Source organism: Catharus ustulatus, chromosome 5, assembly GCF_009819885.2.
Source record: "Catharus ustulatus isolate bCatUst1 chromosome 5, bCatUst1.pri.v2, whole genome shotgun sequence".
NCBI lineage: Eukaryota > Metazoa > Chordata > Aves > Passeriformes > Turdidae > Catharus > Catharus ustulatus.
Window position 1 is genome coordinate 34,794,547 of NC_046225.1, and position 19,593 is coordinate 34,814,139.

The window sequence follows — 19,593 nt, forward strand, 5'->3', positions numbered from 1 at the left end:
TGGAATCTGAGAGAATCTGAACGTCACAGTAATTTGCTGTTTTGTTTCCAGGCTCCCAATGAAGTGCATCCCAAAATCCCCTTATCTCCAACACTGAGAGTTGCCTATTTCTGGACATGAAAAGGAAGTTGATTCTCAGTCTCTTGCTTCTGAGGAGTTTGCTTTCAGACTGTGCTTAAGATGAACTGGCAGGAATGGTCTCTGCACACTGAGATCGTATCAGTGTTTTAATTCTGTATATAGTGGGAGCAGACAGATTAGATTACTCCTGGAGCTGTCAGCTGGAGCATGGAGGAGCAAGGACATCACCTACCACTGCCCTTCTCCCACAGTCCAGGAGGGGAGTGTTGTGGCTCTCTGTGGTCCTAGCTCACAGAACTGGATGTTTTGGGTGTGCAATAGAAAGCTCAAGCATCTCACAGAGGGATGGCCCACTGAAGTCCAAGTGACTGCATTTACTTTGCTAATGCTTCACCTTTAAGAAATTATGTCATTAGCTCTACATTCTTACAGCTGATGAAATTTTAAAGAAAAGTTTCTGTAGGCTGTTCTTCCAAGTTTTCCATACATTCATTAATCCTCAATATGACAAAGAACTGAAAGTCAATGTTTACATGTATTATGATTTGCTGTGTATTTCTGAGAATTGCTTGCATTGAACAGATATATTATTATAACTACCTGCTGAATTATTTTTCCTCTTCACTCTCTGTTCCATTATGGTATTTAGTATTTATCGTTGATAGTGGTTAGCCTGTGGACTGTAAGGTTCACAGCATGCTTTGTTAGATATATCAGTATATATTCCATTGCCAAAAAATGCCATCTTTTCTTATTTATTTTAGATTCATCGAGGAGTGAAGGGTTTTGTTAAAGATCTTCAGGGCAATCCAATAGCAAATGCTACAATTTCTGTGGAGGGGATAAGCCATGATGTTACATCAGGTGAGTGTGGTACCTCAGCAATATTTTTCCTTGGCTTAGCAACCTGGAGCCATTTCACATCTTTTAAACCGCAGCTTTAAGGGAGCAGAAGTTTGAAGCTAGGATGGTATGTTGTGCCTCAAGAAGCTTGTTGCCCACAGAATTTCATTAATCCTTCACTTGTATTTTACTCTCAGAGTAGTTGATACTGTTTTTTTTACTTCATGGGTCTCTGGTGTAAATTGGTTTGGGTGCCTCTTGTCTGTCTTTGATTTATGAAGGAAATAGTGTTTCATAGCTCTGACAGGATTTACAGCCCTGTCAGCAGTGCTGTTTTGTTTGAAGGCTAAATTTTAGTCCAAAAGTGTTATATTTTTCACAATGCAGTCATACCTTTTGGTATGTAAATTCTTGACAGATTTCCAATTTACATAACTTCCTTCAGCAAAGATAAATTCCGTCTACTGTTTACAATTACGTGATGTTTTTTTCAGAAGGGTGATTCTAAAAGATGAAAGCATTGTACTGGTTAGTGTTGACAGAAAATGACATGTCACCTCTTCAGTGATGTTGTGCTTTGTTCTAGGAATGAGCTCAGAAGGTAGCTCACACTTTCAGCCTTCCCTGTACACCCATGCTCTCCTATCCTGAACAGCATTTTTTAAATTTGCAAAATATACTGTTTAAAAAAAAATAAACGTCACTGCTTTATGCATGACCTTATTTTATGGTCATTTTCTCTACATATCTCACTATACTGTCACAGAAATGCAGAATAATATGGAATAGGATTGGTAGAATATCCAGTTACGTCTGATTGTGTTTGCACGTCACCTGCAAAGGGACCGCCAGCACTTCTGCCAAGCAGGAGAACAGTCTGTGAAAACATTAGTGACCCTCTGTCACTGTAAACAAGAAGGCAAAATGTACAGACTGGAAATAAATTTCAGGCTGAATAGAAAGTGAATAAATTGTGCAAAGAGGTATTTTGAGGTACGAAGAGAATGAGGTATGTGAGAGAGGAGCTCATGCTTCTGTGATATAAAAATTTCATCAAATCCTAAATCTTTTCACATTATTGTGTGTATATAATACTGAAGTCATGTATTGTCAAAACAGGGATGAAAACAAGTACAGGTAATTTCACGACCATAAAGTGCACCAGGACTATAAGGTGCACCCCCTGGGAGTCGGCAAAATCCGCAACTTTGTAGATCAGATAAGGCGCACCGGGACTATAGGGCGCACTTTTTTTTTGCAGCGAGGCTCCGCCCCCAGCTCCCCCCGCACGGTTGCTGGCCGAGGCCCCGCCTCAACCCAGCAGCCATTGGTCCCTTGGCCCGCCTGTACCCGGCGGGGCCAGGGCATGGCCGCCGCCCCTCTGTACTGCCTCCCGGGGCCAGGGGGTGCCTCTGGAGGGGCGGCTCCGCCTCCACGGGGCCAGGGCGTGCCCGCCGCTACTCCGCCCCGCCTCCACCTGGCAGCCATGGCCCTGCCAGCTCCCCCCATGGGCTCGCAGCTCTCACTTCCAGGTAGGCAAATTTCTGAATTTTATCCATCAGATAAGGCCGCACCGGACTATAAGGCGCACTTCTGGGTTCCGGAGAAAATTTTAGTCAAAAGGGTGAGCCTTACAGTCATGAAATTACTGTACTTGAAAATTAGCACAGTCAAAATGAAGGAGAAATATTCTTTGGCTTTTCTCCTGCTTCTTTATTAATGAGTTGAAACTGTGCTTTGTTCCAGGAACAGGAATTAGAATAGATAATTGCTGTAGTTCTACTGTAGTATTTTTTTTCCCATTCTGTTTTATGAAGAGAAAAATCTGGACTGAATACTGACTTTTTTTTGACTAAGCGAATAGGAGACATTTAAGTAATATTTCTCTTTTTACACTGTGTAGCTGCAGATGTGGTGAAAAAGCATTTAAGGGACTAGTACAAAGAGCATGACCAAGTCTTCTAAGTGGCACTGCTAGCTGAACTTTAGAATAGCCCTGCAATGTTTTCTGGAGGTAGAGAAATTCAAATTATTAGCCTGTGACAAATTAGATCATTGCCTACTGTTGGTGCAGGGAAGATCTGAGTTTTTGTGAAAATGCGATAGTGTCATTTCTAGAGAAGGTGATGATGAATTTTGATGCAGTGACTTGAAAAGATTATCTGTAGTAACAGTGCAGTAGGAGCCTTTCGTTGACCTGAGTGGGTCAAACTTCCATGTCTTTGTTTCTCTGAACCAAAGGAAAAAACCCTTGATAATGCCTGGATACTGAAACATGTAGATAATGATGCTTCAAGGGTGATACACATGCAATATTCTAGGAAATTATGATTTATAGCTTTTTCTGAAAGAGGAGAAATGTAGTCCCACTTATTTAATTTTGATGAGAATAAAATCTATTTACACTTGGATTATCAGAATACTGAGCAACATTAAAAATCTGTATCACATTGTAAACAGAATCTCAGACACTTAGCAGGGATTTTACATTGGCTGGGGGATTCTTCTAAGGTGGAATAATGTCCAGTATTGTCCTTTTCTTCAGTGTGATGGAGAGGCTTCAGCCTCAGCAGGGAAAATCTTTCATGGGAGCCCCAGCAAAACTTCAAAATTTAAATCTGTTTTTTGATTACCTGAAAGGAAGCAAATGTGATATATATATATATATATACAGCTTTTGTTGAAGGAAAAAAGGAAGAAAGAAGGAAGAATCCCTTCAGGCAGTCAACGGAATGCGCTGACAGGAATATAAAGACTGACATATGAGCCTTTCTTCTTAGCTGTGTAATTAATCTTATACATATTTATTTGATTCTTTTCTTCTTCTCTACAGCCAAGGATGGTGATTACTGGAGATTGCTTGTGCCTGGAAATTACAAAGTTACAGCCTCAGCACCGGGCTATCTAGCAATAACTAAAAAAGTGGCTGTGCCCTTCAGCCCTGCTGTTGTGGTAAGTGCTCACCTGTGTTGCTTTATTATCTATTATACATTTAAATGGTCCTTTTTCCCTCGTGGTAAACATGTAAGCAGAAGGTGATTTTTTCAGAGTATTCCAGAACATGCTAATTTCGAAAGTCTGGAAATTACTCTTCCAGCACTTGATGCACCAGCCACTGAGAGTAATTTAACTGTATGCTCATTTAATCTCTCGGCATTCTTACTTATAATAAAATGACACAGAGAAGGGCAGTACTGAGATACTTAAACATGTTATTGGTACACGTCTGAATAGCCAATCAGAACATTACAGAATATCTTTTAATAGCACAACATAAAAATAAGAAATGTTGAGGTTTTAATTGAGACATATTTTTAATTTACTTTGTCAAATGAGTACCTGCTTAGGTTAAAACCACTTTTCAGCTCTGTGCAGAAAGGTAGCAGTGGGCCACTGCTTTACATAGATATTCAGTATGTGAGGTTATTAAGACCTAGACCTAGATCTAAGTTTTCAGAAGCATTTTTAATTCACTCTATGTACAGATATGGAGGTACAGTAATTTCACGAATACAAGCCGCAGCAATTTGACAAAAATTTTGGTGGAAACCCGGAAGTGCGGCTAATAGTCGGAGGCGGCTAATATGTGAATAATTTTCTGACATTTACAACCCCAGACGTGCCAGCCAGGGCGCCGAGCCAAGCACCTGCCAGTAAAAGCCGGCATTCCACGATTGTTACAGTGTTACTGTGTTGCCCTGGCTCCCTGCAGGCAGCACGGGGGGCGGGGAGAGAGGTGGTAGAGCTCTCTCTTCTTCCCTCCTCTGCCACAGCCCAGGGGAGGACGGGTGGGGGGGGGGCGCCACCATTGCCGCGGCCCGGGGAGGACGGGGGGGGGGGGGGCGTGCCGCCATTGCCGCGGCCCGAGGAGGACGGGGGGGGGGGCGCCGCCATTGCCGCGTCTCCGGGAGCCGACGGGAGCCCCGTGCAGCCATTGCCGCGGCCCAGGGAGGCGGGGGGAAGCGCGCACCGCCGTTGCCGCGGTCCGGGGAGCTGACGGGAGCCCCACACAGCCATTGCCGCGGCCCCGGGAGGAGGTAGGATGCTTTGTCTACGCCCGCCGCTGGCGCCACGGGCGTGGGAAAGCTCCTTCCCCGCCTACCGCCGCTGCCGTAGGAGTGGGGGAAGCTCCGTCCCTGCCTGCCACCGCGGGGCAGCGCCGACCCGGGGTGACCGAGCCCAGGGGCAGCGGCGGCCGGCCCCGAGCGGCAGCACCGGGCTGGGCCACCTGGCCCCGTCAGCAGCCCCTAGCGGGCCGAGCCTGCACAGCCTTAGCTCAGCCAGTAAACCCCCGCCCTCCCGCGGTTCTGTTACTAATTGCACGCGGGTCCTCGCTGCGAACGACAGAGCGGCTTATATTCGGGTGCGGCTTATTTATGGACAAAAACTGAAATATTTGCCAACACCCAGAGATGCAGCTTATACTCAGTGTGGCTTGTATTCGTGAATTTACTGTATTTAAAATAAATGCTATTTCACTAGTGTGAATCACATGTTAAATACACTAAAATAGCACATTGTATCTACATTAATGGGCTGTGTCTTAGGAAAAGCTCCCTGGATCTTTTTGATGGCACAAAATGGAATGCATGTTTTGAAATGCTGGGGATCTGCCGTGCTGAGTGTTAGCTGAGAGATTAGCTCAGCTGGTTAGAAGAATGGAGCTCATAAAGGTTGGACTTAGTGACCCTCCTGGGTCCCTTCCAACTCAGAATATTCCGTGATCTGTGATGGCAATATGCTGATGATACTTTCTGTAATATGCTATATGATTTATATGGCTGACTATTATTCAATTTCAATTTCATTGGCCCATACTTTTTGAAATTTTTAGTCAAGACAGATACAAGTGGACAGATATCTGGTTCTTTAGGAAATTTTGCTCACCTACGCTTATTTTTAGATAAGTTATTTTAATCTGCTTCAAGACACTTTGGAATAAACCCAACCTAAACCAGAAGCTCTCTAAGCCTTATGTTTGTGTTAAGCATCCTCTTTCAATAAATGACTCTTAAAAGCCTATTTTCTATCTGCATGTCTTACTGATATTCTTGATTGTATCTCTTAATCAGGTTGATTTTGAACTGGAGTCATTGTCTGAAAGAAAAGAAGAGGAAAAAGAAGAGTTGATGGAATGGTGGAAGATGATGTCAGAAACACTAAATTTTTAAATGTGGATTTTGGCTTTACAGCTTTTAATCTATTATATGTTGACTTAGTATAATGTACTGTGGAAACTCCCTATATTCTAGATTTTGTGCACTTCACAATAATTAACTTCGAATTTTTCAGTCATCTTTTGATTAATATGATTACAAATAACTACTAGTCTCCTAGGTAGATAAATGAGTTAATAATTTTCTTTCATATTGTTATAGAAAATTTACTCTTCTATAAAAATCAGAAAAAAAATGAATGAATATGCAGCCTGTATGACAGTAAAATCTGTTGTTTATTATTTGCAAGTTCAGAATATGTAGGTTAACACTTGGTTTTAGAAAAGAAAATATGCTGTAATCAATTACTGATTCTGCCAGAAATATTTGACAGTGCATAGTAGTAGACAGTGCTCTTCACTGAGTTCTATAATGGATGTTATTGAAAAGATTTATAATAACATTGTGTGGTGTAATAATGTTTTACAAGGATTAAAATTCAGTATAAAACTTTGTATGTCTCTGGTGTTGGAGCTATTTAAATATGTAAGAAACATAAGCTGACTTCATTTTAGTAAGCAGAAAGAATCTGCATAAACTCTTATTAAAGATGGCATAGAATGAATTCAGGAAAAAACAGAGATTTATTCCTTAAAAAGTTGATAATATTTGCAGATCAGGTTTTAATTATTTCTCATTATTTGTTAAGCAAATTAGAAATTCTGAGTGGGAGAAGAGGAACTAGTGCATCTCATTTATATGCTGCTTGTGTTTGCTTTACAGCAAGAAAAAAAATCATTTCAGGTGATGTTTTAATTAAATAATTACCTTTTCGACAATCTTTACTTGTATCAGTGATGTCTAGATAATCAGTTAAAAGTTCATCTTTCCACTGAAGGCTATCAAAATATTACAGTTAGACAATGAACTGGAAATCTGCTGAGATTGTATTTTCAGTGTTGCAAGTCAAGACTGGATTTTTTCAAGCTCTGTTTCTTCTACTAGTCTTATCTAAAACAAGAAATAAGACAGATAAGTGAATTCTTTTCAGTGTGGTGAAATTTTCAGAAAATTGTGGAAGAGGATGCAAAAGCAACTTTGATTTAAAAACAAATTATTTTTGCTCCCTTTTTGTTTTTTTATACTTGAATTAACATGCTGTAGTACTTTGGCTAAGATGAGTGAAATCTGCAGAGCCAGGGAATACACATGGACCATAGTAGGTGCAAGTTTGGTATAATTCTTCGGAAATGGCTTCTGGTATGCTACTTGAGATAAACTAAGCATCTCGTCTGTTTGAAAGCTTACATATATTGCTAGTCTATTTTAATTCAAGATCAGATATTTGATACAGATTTCCTTCCTCTGTTTCTTTAATACCACTCTCTGTGTTTTGCTTAGCATATTATTTTAGCTGATGATTATTTGGGACCAATCAAGAGTGCACTATCACACTCCTTCTGTAAGTGAAAAACACATAGTCAGGAGTAGGATCCAAATATATCTCCCTTGGGTATTAAAAAATTTACTGCAAATACTGTTTTCTGAGAATTTTAAATTCTTTAATAAAAATAGCACTTGATCCTTTTAAGGAACAGACTAAGGTTTGAGACACAATGGTAAACTGAACAGCAATAAAAAAAGCATAAACTTTGTCTCTCAGATCAAGAGTTTGTGATGTAACCTGTATCTCATTTGGGTTGTAAATGTCAAACTCCAAATTTCAGAGGAAATTTACTTACTATAAGTCCTTATATAGTGATGAGTTTTGAATCTTCATTGCAATGAAAAACCTCGGTGGGTTTTAAGAATCTTATCTGAATCTTTAAAAGAATCTTATCTGAATGTGTCTCAATAACACCTTGTGGCTAGCTGTGCACAAGAGAGTACATTAAGGATGCCTGATTATGCCACCTTGGGTGTCTATATGACAGTTTGAAAGGCCAAGATGTAGCACAGAACACACTGTGTTGAAGTGAATGGTACAAAAATAAATTATATCCAGATGTTGCTGTCATGTGGGCAAATGACTACAAGAGTGTAAACTAATGTAATAAGGCAAGTGTATATTTGTACAGAACATCCTGGTCTGCCTCTTCCAAACCTAAGAATTTCAATCCAAATGACACTTCCTAGTATGATGCTTGTCATGCATCCAGTCTTCCTGTGGCATAGTTAGTGCAGACATTACATCAAAGTGATCTCATAACAGGTTTCTAATCCATACCTGTGTGATATGTGTGGGATCCTCTGGTCTACTGTTTCATACATTTGAAAATAAATGTGGTGTCCCTTAAGTGATCTGTTTGTTTTGCTCTAGATGACTGCTTGCTATTACTGTGTTCAGAACAGGTTAAAGTGATTAAATGTTACAGCACCAGAACCACTGCCACTGTTCTTGCTCTAGGTAATCCTTAAGAACAGCGTAGCCAGAACTCTCAATAAATTAATTCATTATGTAGTTTTTTGAGCTGAGCTGAGCTGTGTTGTAGGACTGTGTATGTTTAATGGAAGATTAAAATGTTATGTGATGCTGAGCTTTTGGTTAAAAAGGCACATGCTGTACTGTTGTACAATAAATCTACAGTTTTATTTAAAATGTAAAATGTGTGAGTAATTTGCAGGTTCAAAATGTGACCTCTTTGGCCGTGCTTGTCTACAAAGTATGCCATAAACATCCTCAGTGGGTGCATATGCCAATTAATTTACTGTTTGAACAGAGAAAGGAGACCAAGATTAGGGCTGATATTCAATTAAGAGCCGTCCACAGCCCTTTAACTTTGTGCATCCTCGGTTTGGAGAATACATCTTAATGAGCTCTTCTCCCATGGAGGCTTTCAAATCAAGTAAGGGATAGTAATGAGATGCTCTGCCTCCATGCAGGGTTGGTGGGCACAAGGCATACACTTTTGCATGTCCCTCTTACAGTATTTACAAATATTTTTCCATATTGATCCTTAGGATTAGAAAGCACAGTGTGCAGTGTGTTTGCAAATCTGTAGTACTGCACATTCCTTATAACTGCAGGGGTCAGGATTATAGAAAAATGGAATTCAGTTAAATAAAACCACTGCATCTGAATTCTGTTTCCCAACTGTGTGAGTTGTGTTGTTCACATCCGTATATGAGAATTCACGTAGAGCGTTGGCTAGTCCTGAGCTGCTAATAAAAATAATTAAGTGTAAATTAAAACTGATATGTTAGATTAGAAGGAATTGCTACCAAGTTTATCTGAGTTTTTTTTTTTAACAGCTATAATAGGTGTCTTAGGAACACTTAATAACTAGGCCATGAAAGGGAGAGGTTTCAGAGAAGATAGGTTCAGAGAAGCTTGAATTTAAAGTCAAAAGGTGCAGTTCCAATGACCTGATTTTCTCCTGTATCTGTGTTTAGTTTGACTCATGTTTGTGGAGGCTATAAAATAGCAGCAGTTTAATTATGGCCTCTGGGTTGAGCAGCTCTCTAGTGCTTTTCAGTAAACCTGCTCCACTGAAGGAGTGCCTTGGTTCCTACTTGTGGTTAGCTCTGGAAATGCAGGACCGAGAAATGCCACTGCAGTGCTTGCTTTCTGCCTTCCTGAATCTTGCCAAATACTTGTTCTGAGCATCTTGCAGGTATTTTATTCCCTGTGTATGTTTTTGTTTGTGTAGAGCTATGTCTGTTATGAATAATTTACTGCTTGTTAAACTGGCTTATAGGTTTGGCCATCGACACAGCCTCTCTTCGATTATTTCTGACTCAGATAATTAAACCCAGAAAAAGATTTTCTGAAATTCATGACATTAAAACCCCCAAAACAGTGCATTTGTTTGCCTCCTGGCATTGAGAGTTTCAAGTGAGCTTGCTTCAAGTTTTTGTTTTTAAAGCCTGCTTTAGGGAGAGAATTGGATGACAATGAGAAGTTAATGTAATCCTACGCATGCAGGCTTTCAGTGCTAGAATCAGAAGTATAAAAATGAGATACTTAGAAACAACTGCTGCTTTATTTTATTAACTGTGATAATGGGAGTACATTAATTGAGTTAAATGGCCTCGCAATGCTGATCTTTCTTCATCCGTCCTTATTTTACCTCTCTGCCCCAGGCACTCAGTTTCAGGAATGATTATAAACACATCGATGACTAGGCATCATTTATCACAGTGCTACATTTTCCTTGAATTAATGGTTAATAATCCATGTTATTTTATCTTGGTTCTCCTTTCATAATCAGTTTAACCACTACAGATTTTTGTAATCACACATCCCCGTTCACAGTGGAAATTGTCAAAGAGAGAAGCTGAAGAATTTGGCTCTTGCATTGGGAATATAGAGGGAATCTGACATCTGGAAATGCATTGGAAACAGTCTGGTGTTGTGAAATAAGTGAAGTTTACAGAAGTTTTTTCTAATTATTCTTTAGTAAAGACTGAATAGGGTTATGTGGCTGTGGGATTTTAGGAGTGCAGTATGTGCATGTCTTTAGTGTTAAAATAAAGCTACTCTGGAAAGGTTCCTGTTATTACCACGCCTTTTAGCCTAGAATGTGAGTAGCCAGAACTATCTGCTGTTGGGGTTGCTCATTCTGCATTAGTTCTTTTCATATTTTCTACAAGAAAGATGCAAAATAATAAACAAGAAATGTAGTCTACTTTCACAATGTACAGAATTGGTTATGGAACTTAAGATTCATTGCAAGACACAAAGTAGAAATCATGGAGGTGAGCTGGACCAGTTGCAACCTACAGCTCACTTAAGCATTTGAACTGCTGCTCAGTGAAAGATAGGAAGGTAAACGTCAGTGCCTTTTTTGTTACATTCACCTGCTGAGAATGTGATCAGGGCCCTAATTTAGAGACAAAATGCAGAACCAGATGAACATCTCTCCTGCCAGTAGCCTGGCAGCAATAGAGGGGTCCACAGTGTTGCAAGACCATGCTTCAATGGGAGATTCCAGTTCATGAGCTTAGCAAAGCATCAGCTTTGTGGTGTGCTGTGCTGATATCCAAGAGTGTAGAACCAAAATCCTTCCCCCATGTTCCATCACCCCTTGTACAAAAGGTAAATTAAACACATTTCAGAAACTATGGACAACACTCAAGAGAGGACTCAGCTGCCAAGAGCAGTAGAAAATTACAGTCTGACTTCCCTCCCTTCAGCTCACCAAATATCTGCTCATGTGGCTTTTCTTGGCTGCTTCCAGTTCTTTTGCAGGGTGTGTCAAAAACTGGCCCAGCCTGAGGACCTCAAGGATCACTTGTGCCAAGACCCATCAGGAGTGGATTACAGGGTTTTCTGGTGTCTACAAAGATCCTAAGTTGGTACTTAGAATTATAAAATCACAGAATGGTTTGTGTTGGAAGGACCTCAAAGGTCGTGTAATTCCAACCCCTCAGGAATGGGCAGGGAACCTTCCACTAAACCAGGTTGCTCCAAGCCACATCTGGCTTTGAACACTTCCAGGGCTGGGGCATTCAGAGCTTCCTGTCTACTATCCACAACATAATTGGCACAGCTGTGAATTTATCAGGTCTCCAGAACAGGCACCCCACCAGGAGCTTGCTTTTGGCCTGCGTGCTTGGGTTTCTTTCAGCAGAACACAGCTGCTTCACTTTCCTGGTGATGTAGAAGGGATGAGCTGGCCTGTGCCTGTGACTCCACTCCAGAGTGTGGGAGGCACACACGAAGACTTGGAAGCTGGGAATTGTTCCTGGATTCCATAGGTTAGACATGATCAAGACATGGTTTCTGAGAAGCGACTGAAGAAACTCAAATCTGAAAAGGAATATCAACAGATGTCATACTACCTATTTTCCCCTTCAGATTCAGGTAATATATTTGAAGGTTTATCATGTTACTCATATTTACCCCTGTATATTCATATAGCAGCATTTATGCTTTGTTTTCTGTAGGGGAGGGAATGCTTTTCAGTTTAAAGAAGTTTTTGGATAAAATACGGAGCAGAAGTACACTGAAAAACAACTGACTGTCTTGTGCTGGACAGCATTTATTATTAATGTGTGGGAAAGGAGGGCCTTCACTCCACTCCCAGTGCTACTAGGTTTCAATAGGCATAAATAAAAGTTTTGGAGGTCTGTTTTTGCACACATTTAATGCACAAAACCTAGGAGCCAGAAAGGTCTTCCTGCAAAGAAAAGCAGTACTGCAAAGATTCTCTTTTGGATTCACAGTGTGCATACGTACATACATGTGGAAGCAAGGGAGCAGGGCAAGAATGTACGTCATCTTCCCTGGGCTATTTTAGTCATTTGACTGCCCAGAAATCCTTAAAGGCACCTACTCTATCTGCCATTAAGGGAATGCAGGCTCCTTGTTTTATGAATCATGTCTAAATTAGACTCCTGTGGCAGGCAAGTGAGCCCCAGGCTGACCCACATGTTAGGGGGCTGGTGCCCCCAGAGGGCAAAGAAGATGCCCCTGACTGGGGACAGCCAGGCTGCCACCTCAGAAAGGGCCTGTGGAAGCCTGAGATCCAGCCAGTGCTCACAGGAATGTTTTAAAATGCTTATCATACAGCTCTGCTGTAGCTGTGAGCCTGTCAAACTGAGTGGCTGCCCTGCACTGCCTCTGAGGCACCAACTGCCCTTCGTGCACTGTGCTGAAGCCTGCAGAGCTGAATCTGTTCCTGCCTTTTGACCTAAACATCTTACCAGCTGTTTTAGCAGGGCTTTTCAAAAGGAACTTCTGAAGGGACTTTCTTATGCCTTCTGGAAACTGAAAGACTGAATGAAAAGAAACTTCTTGTTATAACAGGACATGATAAATGCCCTTCCAAATAAATATAGATTCTGTCTTCAGCTTTCTATTTCCCTGTATGTCTGACAGGACTCAAGATCAAATGCTTGTTAATGTATGTGGTAATATGCAAGATGTTAAACATCTGCAAAATCTTCTGATCATTTTTATAATGTCTGAAAAGTTAGACATAGCTTGCAGGGAATTTCCACTGAAAATAAACAAAATTTGGAGGACATCCCAAGTTAAGTCATTCAATATTTGTTTGCCAATACACTGGATGGTATTATGAGATGCCAAGATAAATTCAAATTAACATGAAAAATATACAGTCATATTGGTTGTGGGTTTACATAAGTTGCTGGCACATTATGTTAAGAATTCTCAGATAAATAGTTGCCAGGAAAACAAAGTTCAAACAAAAAAATAATAATTATATATATTAGACTTAAACAAGTGTCACAGAAAAATGAAATTTTTATTCTGTAACATTTTTCTTCAACAAAGCACTTAAATATGGAGATATATTCACAGACTGTTTCCAAAGTAATTAACCCCTTATTTAAAATTTAAGAAAATTGGAGCCAAGATAAAAATAGAAAACATTAAGAATTTCAAAATAAAAATACAACATAAATAAACTTTTTAAAAAATACAAAAATATTGCAATGAAATTTCTGTACCCAAATAATTCATTTGTGATAAAGCTTCCTAGATGCCTTAGGTGCCTCTGGAAACTGTGGGTTGAAAAATAATGTTTTAAAAGGGCTATTGAAAGGTAAAGAGTAAAATTTTGAAAAATAACTTGATTCTGTAATTTATAAAAACGACAATTCAGATTTTTGATATTTTTAGTATAATGTTTACACTTAAAAGCATTTTGACTAGTTTCATCATTTTTATTAATGTAGCCACATAATTGAAACCACAGTCTCGCAAAGAAAGACTGAACAAGATCAAATAGTTGGCAGCTGAAACCAGGCAAACTTAGAAGCAGAACTAATGTTCAGTATTTTCTCAGTGAGGCTAATTTACCTTTGAGATGGTTCATGTAGTGGTGCAGTAGATTTTTTATCACAATGATTTTTTTAAAGTAAGGCTGTTGTCCTTTTTAAAAGCTTTTAAAATGTTTTTGTGTTCCTTATTCTTCATGGGGTACGCCCTTTCAGTTGATTGCCCCACCTGGTTTAATTGTTTCCTGAGACACATCCTTTTAGGCTTCTGCTTCATTAATCTAAGAGCATTTTTGGATTCACTAATTATAGGGTTCTGAAAATTCAGGCTTGTATTCCGTGGGCACTGTCTATATGCTGTTAAAAATATCTTGGTATTGATTTTCCATGCTTGCTTTTGAGTTATTTCACTTACATCTGAATGAAGCTGAGTGAATTTTTTTGGCTTTGATTCTGAACTGAATTTTCAAACACAACAGAACCTGCTGAAGTGTTACAGAAATGTGTTTGATTTTCAGATCAATCAAAATGCTCTAAAGGGCTTTCTCTCCTCCTTCAGTCTTACATGTTTCTCTGTTTTCTTGGAATTGCACTATTCCTAATTAAAGACTGGCTTATTTGCATGATATTTTTAATGTTAGCAGCTTCACTCCCATAAGATCCAAAAAATTATTTTGTATTGCATATCTGCATTCCTCAGAAATACATCTACTTCCATGGGGAGGGATTAGATGTCAAAGTTATACATTTTTCTTTCCCACTTCAGTAGTTCATAGTTTTTCTTTCTCCATACCCTCATTTTTTCTCTCTAAGACTCTCTGAGATGGACACTAAAATACTGATAAGACCTCTGCACTGCAAAAGGCGCTGGTTTCCAAGTCAGTAAATGTGAAAGAAGTTATGATATGATGAAATCTATTACCTAAAAGGTGGAAACTAAGCTGCTGCTGGTAATAGGAAGTCATAGAGTCACAGAGCACACACCTCTTTATCTTTTCTGTTGAAGAACATCATTATTCTGGGCTTTTAGACAGAAATTGTTGAAGGCAATTGAGTTCATGTTCTACCAGATTTTCACTAAGGAATTATTTTTCCTGAAGCTGGGGCTAGAAAGGTGTGATAATAGAATGTAGTTCAGTTCCTCATATTGTTAAGTCTCTTATATTAGACCAAACTATTCCATGACAACTTAGAATTTCTTTTAGACAAATGACTGCCTAGGTGGATACTGTGCAAACCGTGGAAAAGCACTCACAAAAGGGAAACAAAGACTTTTAAAGGGGTGCAAGGTCCAGCACTTTTCTTGGCATATTACAGTCAATTGTAATTGATTCTCATGGATTTTTTTCAAGTTCTCATTTTGCCTTGCAAGACATATTTTTCCTCCAAGAGAGGATGACCCATGAAATGGCTTCGCTTGACCTACCCTAATCCCCACCACAACAATTTCAATACTTAATAAACTTACTCTTCCAAATAGTTGGAATTGTTGCTTCATTGTTTTATAGTCTTGGATTATAACCTGGATAGTCTTAATCTTAGAATTGAAACCATGCTTGGTAAAGAGAGGAAATATCAGGATAAGCTTCATTAACTGTAACTGAGCAGCTAAGAACATAAACATCCAGGAGCACATCCAGTGCAACTCTTTCTTGCCTACAGCTGGAGCTGGGAACTGGAAGGCTGTGTGTTTTTGGAGACACTGAACATACAGTGAAGGAAAATAACAAAGTCACACCACCTTATATTTTAAGCCACACAATTCTGTGTCCTTTCTCTGGGCACAATTCTACTGTGGATTTTCACACTTGCTAGATAATAGGTGGGGAAGAAGGGAAGCTTAAAAAGGGGATTCTGTTTGATTTACTCTTTTTTACACTCCTCTGTCATCAGCTAAGTAACTAAAACTCCTTAGCAATATTTCCTCTAATGTCAGAGTCACAATTTCTGTTACAGTAAATTCACGAATACAAGCCGCACTGAGTATAAGCCGCATCTCTGGGTGTTGGCAAATATTTCGGTTTTTGTCCATAGATAAGCCGCACCCGAATATAAGCCGCTCTGTCGTTCGCAGCGAGGACCCACGTGCAATTAGTAACAGAACCGCGGGAGGGCGGGGTTTACTGGCTGAGCTAAGGCTGTGCAGGCTCGGCCCGCTAGGGGCCGCTGACGGGGCCAGGTGGCCCAGCCCGGTGCTGCCGCTCGGGGCCGGCCGCCGCTGCCCCTGGGCTCGGTCACCCCGGGTCGGTGCTGCCCCGCGGTAGCAGGCAGGGACGGAGCTTCCCCCGCTCCTACGGCAGTGGCGGCGGGCGGGGACGGAGCTTTCCCGCGCCCGTGGCGCCGGCGGCGGGCGCGGACAAAGCACCCCGCCTCCTCCCCGAGCCGCGGCAATGGCGGTGCGCGCTTCCCGCCCCCCCCCCGGGCCGCGGCAATGGCAGCACCCCCCCCCCCGCCGGCTCCCGGAGACGCGGCAATGGCGGTGCGGACTTCCCCCCCCCTCCCCGGGCCGCGGCAATGGCTGTGCAGGGCTCCCGTCGGCTCCCAGAGCCGCGGCAATGGCGGCGCCCCCCCACGTCGGCTCCCCGGGCCGCGGCAATGGCGGCGCGGCCCCCCCGCGTCCTCCCGGAGCCGCGGCAATGGCGGCGCCCCCCCCCCGTCGGCTCCCCGAGCCGCAGCAATGGCGGCGCCCCCCCCCCGTCGGCTCCCCGGAGCCGCGGCAACGGCGGCACCCCCCCTTCCCCCCCCCCCCCACCTCTCCTCCCCGGGCCGCGGCAATGGTGGCGCCCCCCCCCCCTCCTCCCCTGGGCTGCGGCAGAGGAGGGAAGAAGAGAGCTCTCCCGCCTCTCTCCCCGCCCCCCGTGCTGCCTGCAGGGAGCCAGGGCAACACGGTAACACTGTAACAATTGCGAAATGCCGGCTTTTACTGGCCGGTGCTTGGCTCGGCACTCTGACTGGCACGTCTGGGGTTGTAAATGTCAGAAAATTATTAATAGATTAGCCGCACCCGACTATTAGCCGCACTTCCGGGTTTCCACCAAAATTTTTGTCAAATTGCTGCGGCTTGTATTCGTGAAATTACTGTACTTAGATTCTCCCAATCTCAAGCATATATTTTAATTTTATTTTTTCCAGATATTTCTTCTAGAAATGATGTTGAAACCTTGAAACTTGGTTATGCATTGAAACTATGGGATACTGAGATTAGGCTGAAGTTTCACAATGAGCACCAGAGGCCCTGCTGTGAGGATGGTAGCAGAGATGTTCCAAAATGTACCCTCTGGGAATCTGTGTTCTGTGCAGCTAAGCAGGAGCTTGCTGGAATATTTTGAAGCAATAGTTCACATTCATTTTGCTTATACCACCAGTATAATTTCAACCTCTGTGTAATGTATATGCCCATAATAATTTGTTTACAATGAGGTTATGAAGAGGCAACACTAAGAGACACAACAGGAAATATCTGTGTGGAGTTGATAGGCCATACCCATACAATCTTTCAGCTCTCATCTGTGTTCAAGTTCAAGGAATGTATCGCAATTATTTTCATGTCATACTTTTCCAAAGAATGTTTTCCCTTTAGAAAGCTGCTGATCAAAATAACCAAAAGATAAAAATAAATTAGTGCAAATATTTCCTGTTACAGCCTCTTTTTTTTCCCCCCTGTTGTAACCCAATACCCTACTGCTTTAAGAATGGTATGTCCCTTTAACCCTGTAACCCCTGCAAGACCGATGGACTGACCCCTGCAATGGGATAGGCAAGAAGCCAAGACTATCCCCTCCCCCTTTCCTGACCCATAGAAAAACCTGAGCCCGCCTTGGGACTTCCTCTTTATTCTCTTTCCCTCCTGCTCTGCCCTCATGGAAGCCTAAGAATAAAACAGAATAATCATCCCTGGGATTAAGAGCCCCTGATATCTCATCTGTTCTACATGATACAGCACCCCAGGCCAGCTCTGCAGAATATTTGAGAAGCAGGGCCAGGCTAGGGTGTTATATCACCCCCCAAGTCCTTAATATTTGAAAACCTTGCTTTGAAAAGCTAAAAACAAACAAAAGCTACAAAACCCCTTGGAACTTGGATTATAAATATGTGGAATATCTAATCATAAAATTAAGAACTGTGTAAATCCCTAAATACCTTTTGATTATTACTTGATGACCAAAACTAAAAGAGAATCTGGATACCTTTGCTATCATGTTTCCACCTTGAAATTCTGTGAAGGGAAAAATATGTTGTGTCTCAAACAAACTCCTCCTGCTGGGCAGCATCCTGCACTAGAGAGAAGAGACAAATACAAGTGGATGAGATTATTATCCTCTGTATCACCTTAATCTAATATTTTGCAAGTCATCAAATGCAGGTATTTAAGCACCTGTTTGCCCCTTATCCTAGGTCCCCCTAGAGAGGAAGAGAGACTAAACATGTGCTGAACTTACAGTCTACCTCCCATTGCGATTAAAATGAGATAAGTGCCAGAGTCCATTTTCTACTCTGGTTTTAAAACCATTGAATTCAGTGGAATCGCTCTGGACTATAAATGTCTTCTTTGGGAGTAGAAAATGACCTTTCATCCCTTTTCTTTCCACCTCAAAGATCCTCTTTCCAGCTTTCCCATGTTGAGCAAGGACAGATTGGCACATGCTACTACTGCACATTTCCCTCCCTATTACCCGTTTCCTCTCCCCTGTGCATTTTTTGAACAATGTGTCATGTTCTGAAACCTCACGTACCTGAAACATTTGGAAACGCTGAGTTCTGGACACATCTGGTTATTAGATTTGTGATGGCTGCCCCTTCTGTGAATAAAACCCTCACAACTGCCATAGGAAATTCCATTAAATTTTTCTCCTCTACTTAAAATTTTGCTCCAATATTCTACTGCTTCATTTATTAATAAATAAATTTTATAGTAACCAAGAAAAACACTGCAGAAACTTAAATGAAAAATGTTATTTTTAGGAAAAGGATATAAATTCCTCTTCCAGGTGAGGACATGCATCCCCCACAGCTAAATTCATAGAGTTTACCATCCACTGTGGTGAATGCACAGTGACAGGTTATGGTCTCTGGGAAACAGATGTGTAGATGGACAGAAATAATGTTTTTCTGTATACTTGTACTGTGAAAATTTGTGTGTGGCCATATGATCAGCAAACACTTTCTTGTAAAGTTATCGTGTGAACAGCTTGAGAAAGGTGTTGTTTGACTTCTGGCTACTGGTGTTTGACATCAAACTGGCACACAGAACAGCTCTTAGTACAAGTTTCATCCTCTGTTCTTAGGAATTAGTTGAATAGGGTCTTTAGAAATGTCTTGACTCTCTTCTACTTGCTTAGAATAACACTTTTCCCATGCTAGCAAAGTGTAAATGAGGCTGGCTGCTAACTTAAATACTGAGTAGCCTTGATAGAGCTAGCAAACAAATTGAGGCTCATCAATTATATGCCACTGAATTCTCTGTGTTATTAGGCTTTTATCAAGAGGAGTTCTTTCTGCTCTGAGTTTTAAATATCACACTATTTCCACTTCTGATAAAAGATCCCAGCCAATTCGTTTAAAGTTACTAGGAAGTTATCAAGCATCCACTTACATATAATCTGTTCTGTTTATAATATTTTTTCCTTCAGTTAACAAAAATTTACTTCTTTTTGAAAAATTAGGCAGATACTAGAACTTGCTATAAAAAGAATTACAGTAATTTCACGACTACAAGGCGTACCTGATCATAAGGCACCCCTCCGGGTGTCGGCAAATTTCCGAACTTTTGCCGATATATAAGGCGCACCGGACAATAAGGCGCACTTTTTTTTTGTGGCAAGGATCC

At 41.2% G+C, this 19,593-nt stretch overlaps 1 protein-coding gene across 1 annotated transcript in view; it reads left to right on the top strand.

Annotated features, from left to right (window-relative positions):
- The window catches only part of CPE (carboxypeptidase E), a 62,984-nt gene extending 54,298 nt beyond the window's left edge, over positions 1-8,686 (top strand). Inside the window, 3 exon segments of the mRNA XM_033060853.1 lie at positions 846-945; positions 3,758-3,876; positions 5,997-8,686. Coding sequence (XP_032916744.1) covers positions 846-945; positions 3,758-3,876; positions 5,997-6,095 — 318 coding nt within the window. The 3' untranslated portion in view covers positions 6,096-8,686.
- Positions 8,687-19,593: the final 10,907 nt, after the last annotated feature.